Source organism: Hydra viridissima, unplaced genomic scaffold (assembly GCF_058129835.1).
Source record: "Hydra viridissima isolate aposymbiotic clone 2 unplaced genomic scaffold, HvirCarnegie_v1 scaffold_11, whole genome shotgun sequence".
Taxonomy (NCBI): domain Eukaryota; kingdom Metazoa; phylum Cnidaria; class Hydrozoa; order Anthoathecata; family Hydridae; genus Hydra; species Hydra viridissima.
In genome coordinates, this window is record NW_028324310.1 from 7582667 (window position 1) to 7591973 (window position 9307).

General features: G+C 31.5%; 3 protein-coding genes across 3 annotated transcripts; all 3 read right to left on the reverse strand.

Annotated features, from left to right (window-relative positions):
* Nucleotides 1-62: 62 nt before the first annotated feature.
* LOC149881978 (uncharacterized) lies at nt 63-1053 on the reverse strand. The gene is made up of 3 exons (XM_090065871.1): nt 602-1053; nt 147-510; nt 63-86 (listed from the first exon to the last, which is right to left on the reverse strand). Exons 1-3 carry the CDS (start codon nt 940-942, stop codon nt 63-65), a joined length of 729 nt encoding a protein of 242 aa, XP_089921997.1. The 5' UTR covers nt 943-1053.
* Nucleotides 1054-2767: 1714 nt separating this feature from the next.
* Nucleotides 2768-3637, reverse strand: LOC149881979 (uncharacterized). The gene has a single exon (XM_090065872.1). The coding sequence runs from the start codon at nt 3635-3637 to the stop codon at nt 2768-2770; it is 870 nt and encodes a 289-aa protein (XP_089921998.1).
* On the reverse strand, nt 3598-4822 carry LOC149881980 (uncharacterized). Its single transcript, XM_090067557.1, has 2 exons — nt 4698-4822; nt 3598-4362 (listed from the first exon to the last, which is right to left on the reverse strand). The coding sequence occupies exon 2, from the start codon at nt 4116-4118 to the stop codon at nt 3690-3692; it is 429 nt and encodes a 142-aa protein (XP_089923683.1). The 5' UTR covers nt 4119-4362; nt 4698-4822; the 3' UTR covers nt 3598-3689.
* Nucleotides 4823-9307: the final 4485 nt, after the last annotated feature.

Below are 9307 nucleotides of genomic sequence, written 5' to 3' on the forward strand. Positions count from 1 at the left end.
TCATCAAATAAATTTCTCTCGTTTTCAATTTCATCACTTGAATCTTCTTCAATTTCAAAATCCTAAACATGCAAAATACTTGTATTCTAAAAAAAAACAAAAATATTTAAAGAGGATTATGTGTATATTTAAAAAATAAAATTTACCGTTTTGCCCATGTCTTGCCCATGACAGCCACCGCATGCAGACATGCATTTTAATCCGTTTTTCCTGCAAGAACACATAATAGTTCCGTACATATTTCTTGACGAAGTTTTACAGTCGCAGCGAATCACTTTTAATATATTGGGTGGTGCCACATCTTTGTCTGTTGGTATTGGAAGAAGACAACCATTATCTACCTTCCATCCCCATTCTTTAGGATCCAAGTTGAAAGATTCATCTAGCATTTTCCATTTAACAACTTGTAGGTGAACTCTAAGACCATGAAAATAAGCAGTACGGTCTGTGGGTGGTAACTGTTCTGGGTTAATAATTCCTTCCCAAACCATTTGTTTATATTTTAAATACCTAAGAAAAATACTATGAAAGTATGACACTTTCAAAATCTAAATGAGTGACTTAAATCCGCAAAATTATAACTAAACTTTCAAATACCAACCGCATTTTCCTTAACGAAGTTTCTGCATTTCCACCAAAAAGTTCAATGAAAGCCCTTACTGCAGATTCTCTAACTTCTTTTTTGGTTGCCCAGTAATCCGAAATAATTTCAGATACTGATTGTATATTATTGGATTTTTGCAGTAATTTTAAAAAACTAGGTTTTCCTTTTCCCAGTATTGAAGACGTCGAGTCACATCCTAACCATGCATGAACAAATAACAGATGTTCTTTAAAATCCATTACTCGAGATTGAGCGTCTTTAATACTCCAGAGTTTTTTCTTTCTTTCTTGATAAAAAAAAATTTTATTTAAAATATCTTTCCAATGATACATTAGCATAACTGCTATATCAGTATCATCAGCAACAACAATGCATGGTGAAATTTCCTTTGCAACTTCCAACGATTTAGAGACAATTTTCGTGTCAGCATCCCCTTTGCAAATATATACTTCATATCCATCTCGTTTAAGATAATCTGACAAAAGTAAAATTAATTGTACCTTGTTGTGTGAATTCGATAGAAAACGCTCTTGTGAATACGGAACCTGATTATTTTCTCTTATAACAAGATTTTGGGAAGAATCTTTGCATTTTCTTCTGATGTGTTCATTAGATTTAATTGAAGATTTCTTATCATAACCATCAAATTTAATATAAGTGGTGGCATAATTTTTTCTTACATAGCTGATGTAGGTCTCAACAGTTTCTACAAACTTCATACCTTTGTTCCAAAGAACACTGTGGAGTAAGGTACCTCCATCAAGGACATATTTGCACAAACTGACATTTGTACTTGCTTTAATTTCGTCGTCAGGAAGAATCGCTTTGCGCAAACATGATTTGTTTGCTTTCAGCATTAGGTTATTTTTAAATAATGAGTGTGTGAGATGAGTAAGCTCATAATCAAAATATAGTTGAACGTCATCCTCTCTTTCTGCAATTGCTGCAAGTCTATTAAAAAGGAGTGTTGGATCGACACAACAATCAGATTGTTTGTCTAGTTTTACGCTATTTGTCAAAAATCTAAAGAAAAAAATGTATTCTTCTTTTTAAACTTTGCTTCATTGAACTTAAGGCCGTTGAGAAATGTTCGAGACGAACACCTATGTTCTCAGCCTCGTCACAATTGACAAGATCTTCACCATTGACTGACACAAGACCCGTAGATAATGAATATAGATTCTATCGACAGTATTGAATGGATTTCTTACAGAAAATCAGTCATAAAACAACTCACAATGTTCATAATCACATACTAATCTTTTAATACCCATTTCTTTATTGCTTTCCATAACTCCGATGTCAAATCCAGATAATTTATGCATTGCTTCATGAACACTTGCAGAATAACAAATGCTCATTGTCCATAGGTTGCGTACATTTTCATCAAATCCTCTAGTTAAACCACCATTGCATTTTAAAGACCGCATCAAGGTCTGCTCTATTACAAGATTAGAAGATAGGCCAGCCCAATACCTTTCAGATCGGCGCACTGCGTGACGACCATCTAAAAATTGTTGATGTAACCATGGATTCGTTTGTGAAAGGTATTGCATTTCTTGCAAATATAACCTGGAGCACTTGGCATAGTTTGAATGCCCTGATGCGGCAAATAAGTTTAGCATTTTTGAGATTGTTTGAAGATGCAAGTACCAGTTACAAGTTCTCTCTGCAACTAAAAATTCCTTTATGATACTTATATAGTATATGTACAAGATCCAAAGTTTTGCAGTACGTGATTCATATGACTTCTTTTCCGTATAGATTAATATGGCACATTCAACATTTTTGAAAGCATCTTTATTACCAAGTCTGATTAACTCTTCCTCATTCATACCATTTTGAATTGTGATTTTATAAGTGCATTCAAGTCCGGATATATCTAGTTTTGATTCGTCAACTAAAATATCTATAATATGACTCATCAATGCACTCTTGACCAACATGTGACCTCTTAAAGCTCTTGCAACAGCTTTTCCTTTAAGCATATGTTTTACTGTATCTTCAGAGTAAAATTGTTCTAAAACTTCTTCCAGGCCAGTCCCTGCCATTAGTTTTCCAATGCTTCCGAGAAAGCTCATCATTGTGTGAAACCCTCCGAGTCGACATACTATATTGAGGTTCTGATCTTTTTATAACACCAAACGCTTTCTGTCATAATGGCTATTCAAACTTAACGCAGGGAGTAACAATTTTATATTTATTGGCTTCATCAATAATGAACAATAGTGTAGAATATATGCATGTTTTATCTGAAGAATTTAAGTCAATAATAGGTAAAAATTTTATGGATGCTTTTTCATAAACTGTTTTTGATTGTGATGTAGTATGCATCATATAACCTGACCAGTTTGGGCGAGGATTATTTCTTGAACTAAAAAACCATGCCACATGCCAAATAAGATCAAGATTCATTTCGGGCCCACGGAATACTTCAGATACAATATCTTTTATTGGTTTAAAACTTACATTTAATAAACCCTGATAGCTTGATCCGTGATAAGGCGCTATTTTTAAAGACATATCAGATAAAGTTTTAATAGACTTGTGTTTCAAACGTGTTATGCTTTCATAATTGCATTTAGAAGACGAACATATTGATATTAAACCCATTCCGTGAAACGTTCCTTTTCTAGCCAATGTTCGAATGTTGTGATCTACATTATCAGCGACCCAATGTAGGAATTTCGTCTCTTGTTCTTGCGCGGCATTTACTCTACTAACAGCAGCAGATAACTTGAACAACTTAACTTCATCGGAGGAAATTGAAAATCCAAATTTGTAAAGGTGATCCACAAGCCATTTTGTTCCAAAAGATTTATCAATATCTACTCCAATTCCAAATGGTATTGGTGCTATCATAGATCTTGGTCGCGAAGCTTGAGCAATGCATTGTCCTAAACTAATTTGTCGAAGTTTAACTGAAATTAAATGGCTTAGAAATAGCTGTAAACTCTTTGGAACCCATTTGAGTCCATATTCAATATCACCCATATTCTCTAGTGACGGATATACAGATTTATCGACATTCATTTCTCTGATTTCGCTTTTAATTATACTTGCAGCGGCAGAAATAATATCATTTTTAGTGTGATCTTTCTTTTTTTGAAACTTCGATATAACAAAAGAAACAAACTAAATTAGATTGACCAGAGAGTTCTCCAAAAAAAATATGATCACGATAATGTTCAAGTAATTTTCGTTTTAAAGACTTCGTCGAGTAACATGGATAACCATTACTAAGTTCTTTCATTTTAATGTGCACATCTGAAAGAGTATAAAGTTTGCAGTCAGTTTCTTCTTCTAACCAGAAACAGAGTTTATCAAAATTTTCAAACATATTGAGATCTAATGGGCGTCCACGTTGGTTGTCGCTTTTAGTTTTAAGCCTGAAGTTGTTCATACACGAAACATGATAAATAGCTTCTTTCGCTACAAGATCATAACAAGACATCAAACGAGAATGTAAAGCATTTCCCCAATCATCCTCTCGATTCAATGAACTTTCAATCATTTTTTTAATAAATGGTATGGTCTCAACTTTAGAAATCAGGGAGTCTTTGTGATCTACCTTTTTAGTACAAAGAAAACATTTTGATTTCCAATCAAATACCTCTTCAAATGAGGATCGTAGTTTCTTTCTTGGAACAGATAATGATTGATCTTTACGACTATCCACAAACTTTCTTCTACAGCTATGATGGACTAGTACTGTTGTACTAATATGCGTGTTCTGTCGGAACTGGTCTCTAAGAAAACTAAAAATATGCAAAAATCTTTTTCAAATTATAGCTACGCTACAATTGAGTTTAGAATTAAAACTTAACCTAATTTTACGTTGTTTAAGTAATAAAATTAAAAAAAAAAAAAAACATTGTTGACGTCAACTTTACTTGACCTCCCCCTCCCCAGTGTCATAATTGTCAAAAAAGTTCAGACCCACTTCCTCCCTATTTTGTTGACATAAATAATGGGCCTCTAATTTGAAATGATTCCAAAAATTAATGAACTATTAATTTAACCTAATTAATTATTTTAACAAACTGCGCGAAAAATCTTTTTTATAAGATTGTATATTTAAACAAATTTTAACCTGGATAGTTAATTCATACTCCGTTCTTCGCTTAATCGAATCAATGTTTTGAGACCTTTTCCATATACTTTGACATAACTTTCTTCGTCAAACCCAAGCTTGCACAATACACAAACAGCATTCTTTTTTTTTCAAATATAAAAACTTTTACTACACGTAACGTTTAACTTATAAGTTTTACTTTTCCATATAATAGTTTCAATATAATGAGACGCAACCTTTTTTCGGAGTAAAACTAAATTATCCATTCATACAAAATGTTTCATTGAAAACTTTTGTTATAAAAACAAAGAAATGATTAAGTTTTTCGCAGTAAAAATTTTTTTATGAAAACTAAAAATCGAATGAAGTTTTGCGCGGCATTACTTTTAACACTTTTACACTTTTCAAACGTAAATAACTTAAAAAATAATTGTTTTCAAGTCATAGTTTTTATATAAATATTGATCAGCATAAAATTCTCGATTCAACGATATATAATTAATGATATTTTAGTGTTGTTAAAATTAGCCTATTTTTTCCCCAAAATTGCCCCAAAAGGGATGTTCCCGTAGCGCAATCAACGGGGCTTTTTTTTACGTTCATCCAGAGACTGTCTACTTCCTCTGTGCAAAGTTTCAGCTTTATACTATTTTTGTCTGGGTCAACTCGCAATTCTCTCCTACTACCACTGTACATTGCCCTATTAAAATTACTTAATTGAAAATTTTCTGTTGTTCTCATTATTTTGTCCAAACCCTTTGTATACTACACAAAGATTGCACACTGCGCATTCATGTGTATGCAGTTATGCTGTTTTTTGTAGATTGTCTCGTTGAGTTGCCAATATTACTTTTTAACATGTTTCAGTCCATAAAGCACTTTGTGTCAAGTTATCACATAGGACACAGGGTACTACAGTATTTATGCAAAGCTATGAGCTTTATTATCAATTGATCCTAAATGAACGGCAAAAAAAAAGCGTTGTGCTTATATTTCGTTATCTCAAGTTAACTAACTGGATTTGGTAACTTTGCTGTTTTAGGGAAAATGTATATGTACCATTATGTATGACAAACTTCGACAAGAAAGCAACTAAAAGAATACTAGGAAAACTTTTTCCTGGTGTGAACTGTCAACTCACTACAAACATAAGCAAGTAAATGAGCATACCTGACCATGGGCGCCGGCAGGCAGGGGCAAGTGGGGGCAGTTGCCCCCACCTGGAAAAGCAAAATAACAAATTTTAATATTCACATAATTTCTTTTAACTGTTAAAAGATTTTATTTCGATATCTCATCAATTTAACTCATTTATAGTTTACTCATCGTAATGTAAATGACTACAGTTTAAATGAAATATTACTATCAAATGCAATAACTTCCACAATGGCGGAAGCTTTTTTATAAAGGCATATTTTATATTTTAAAAAAAAGATGTTTGAATAAAAGTTTTAAAAAAAATGATAGAAATACATCATAGAAAAATAAAAAAGGAATAAATAGAAAAAAATAATAGATAAAGGAGAAGTATAGAAACCAAAAAGAAGAGAAGAAGAAAAAAAAAAGGAAAATAAAGGAAATAATAATAATAAAAAAAAGAAATCGAATTACAATTACAAAGTTCTTACGCAAACAAATAAACTTCGAACTAACGAAGAAAGAATTGGATGCAGTAATCAAATTTTTTAAATTATTTTTTAATGTGTCAGTTTCATTTACTTTTTTATGCTGTTGTTTTTCTGTTTGTTGGCAAAATGTTTCTTGTTTGTATTGTATTTCTATTTATTTTTTTCTAATATATTATGTTATATTCATTTTAGTAATACTATTACCTTGTGTTTTTTGCTACCTAAATGTTAATTATTATAATTATATACATGGCCGCCGAAAGGGGGGGGGGGAGTGGACGGGGAAGATTCCCGAGGCCCCGTGAAACTTTTAAAAGATTTAAATAGTTTTGACTTTTAAAAGATTTAACTTTTATTTTTAATTTTCAATGACCAGAGCACGCTTCTTTTGGTCCTGGGTATATAATTGATCATAATGAGGGCCCCTTAAGAAAACTTCCCCAAGACCCAAATTTCTCTCGGCTGCTATGATTGTATATATTTAATTTGATTAATTTGCATTAACCTGCTGTATTTTAATTTTTGTTTTGTTTTTTGGAATATGTCTAATTTGTATTTCATAAATCATTTAATGTTTTTTAACTAATCATTATATTACTATATAATTTAGCATTATTAAGTATAATTTAGCATTAGCATTATGAGCGTTTGTCTGGGCTTTGCATGCTGAGCGTGCATCGTGAAAAAATACGCTCCAGAAAATCTGAATTTATGGAACAAATTGTAAATAAGTTTGGCAGTGAACGCAGACGACTACAATTTCTATTTACTGAATAACAATGATTTAATACTTGTGTTTTTATTTTTACATTTTCTTTAATTTTCTTTTGTCACTAGTCTAATAAAATGACTTGATTAATTGATGCATTTATGTAGTTTTTGAAATATCACTGTTGAATTTTATTTTGCCCCCCCCCCCCCTTGTAAAAAATCCTGCCGGCGCCGATGTACCTGACCATTTGCTTATGTAGTCAAGAATAACTTAACTCAAGAGACTGGATTAAATACAAAAATCTGTAAAATGACTGCAATCCTGAAATTAAAAAATTAAAAAGCAATTATAAAAACCCCATTACTTTTAGTGGTACTTGTAGATTTGGTTGCAAGTTACAAAACCCTTGTTTCAATTGATGTACACTTGATAACAACTTGATCTTCCGAAAAAAAGATAGCTTATAGAATCATGAATCAAATTCATTTAATCTCAAATAAAAAAACGAGTTTGTGCGATAGCTCAAAATCTTATCAAAGGTGACGTTTACTGCAATTTTAAAAAGTACTTTAAATTACAACATCATAATAAAGACACAATGACCCCTCAGTAAAACTACCTAAAGTCAAAATTAACAGCGTTACCAATTGGTGTTACAAAAATGTCAAATTTCAGAAATTTGGCATATTTTAGGTATAAAGGCATTTTATGACGTACTTATTATGACATCAAAATATGAAAGGAATCCCAAAAAATGGTATTTTCAAAAAAGAAACTGTCGAGTTGTTTTCACACATTACTACATTAAACATGATTTTTATGGCTTATCAAGCTAGTCCCGGAAGGGAATGGCCTAATAAGCCATAAAAATGTTTCTCTCAATCTCAAATGCTATTGTGGAGAGTATTTCTTCATTAATCACGCTAAAAATAAAAAAATAAATAATCTAAAACTCCTTGATTATGTTGTAAGGACCTAGCAATCCGATTGTAATCAATGTTGTAAAGACTTTATGCTCAATGAATGTTCGCAAAAGTCAGTACAAAACGTATACTGACAAATATGACTAAGACCTTGATGGTCTCTGTTAATTGCTAACTTTGATTAAGTGGTGGTTTGAAACCTAGTTTATGATACTTAAGGTTTATTCAAAACCGGCTTCTTCACTTAAATATCAGATAAATTTTCAAACATTCAATCTACCATTTTAATCTCCAAAATTGAAAAGATTTTTTTCTCCTTCTTTTATGATTAAGCCAGTACTAAAACAAATTTTTCTCACATTTATACTATTCTGCAGGTGTAAAAATAAGCTTCAAATGAAAATAAAACTGTTTAAGTGTTAGAAAGTTTGGCATTTTAAAATGACTTTTTGTTAGGGAAAAAATTTGACAACACTGAATTTAACCTTTGAACAGAAATTTGAAAAAGGGTAAAATTCTATGAGTAGTCGTTGTAAATTGTGGCAAGTAGAAAGTTATATAGCGTTTAAAAACTTTTTAGAAAGTTTCAATGACTTTTAAATAAATGTTTGATTTTTACACTTTATCCTTTTCATCTTTTTTCCTCCTTTTTATTTATACTTTCTGCAGCCTTACTAGTCTAACAGTTTAAGATATTTTTCAAATAACCTGTATAACAGTTTAAGATATTTTTCAAATAACCTGTGTAACTAGTTTCTTGTATAAAAAGTGGAGCAAGTTTTACATTGAAACATTTATAAAGCTGAAACTCTTTAAATGTCACCCGGAAAAAAAAAAGAATCAGAATTTATTTACTCATATCTGAAACGTTTTAGAAGAACCATCACCAGAAGAAAATTGTAGAATAGTCATTCCAAATGAAATTTATTAGAAACGGTTTCTTGTACTAGAAATCAAAGAAGCAAAACAAATTCATCCTCCAAAAAGACAAAAGCTGCTGAATAATAAACTGCTTTAACACCAATATCAACATCTTGTAACCTTGCACCTTGTGGAAGCGGTATTGAGTCTGAAGACAGAGAATATGAATATGAGTGCACTTGTCAATCTGTCAGAAAGAATATTTTCAGACAAGAGCATTATCAAACTATAACGTATCAATTTCTAGATAGGATTTTCCGTTTCGTTATAGAGGAAGAACTTGTTGATAACACAACGTCCAAATATCAGTTATCCTTTTGTGTCTCAACTTTTGAAAGAGTACGAGTAAGAGTTCGAGCAATCGAACAGTTTGTGAATTAAACAGAAGTACTATAATAATACTTGATAACGCAGGACGGAGAGGCGGCATGAAAACTTTAAGTC

Coding starts and splice junctions, on each gene's coding strand:
- LOC149881979 (XM_090065872.1), bottom strand. CDS start 3,637: ATGAATGTCGATAAATCTGTATATCCGTCACTAGAGAATATGGGTGAT.
- LOC149881978 (XM_090065871.1), bottom strand. CDS start 942: ATGCTAATGTATCATTGGAAAGATATTTTAAATAAAATTTTTTTTTAT. Junction 511..601: donor ACTTCGTTAAGGAAAATGCG/GTTGGTATTTGA, acceptor TATTTTTCTTAG/GTATTTAAAATATAAACAAA. Junction 87..146: donor GGCAAGACATGGGCAAAACG/GTAAATTTTATT, acceptor GTTTTTTTTTAG/AATACAAGTATTTTGCATGT.
- LOC149881980 (XM_090067557.1), bottom strand. CDS start 4,118: ATGATTGAAAGTTCATTGAATCGAGAGGATGATTGGGGAAATGCTTTA.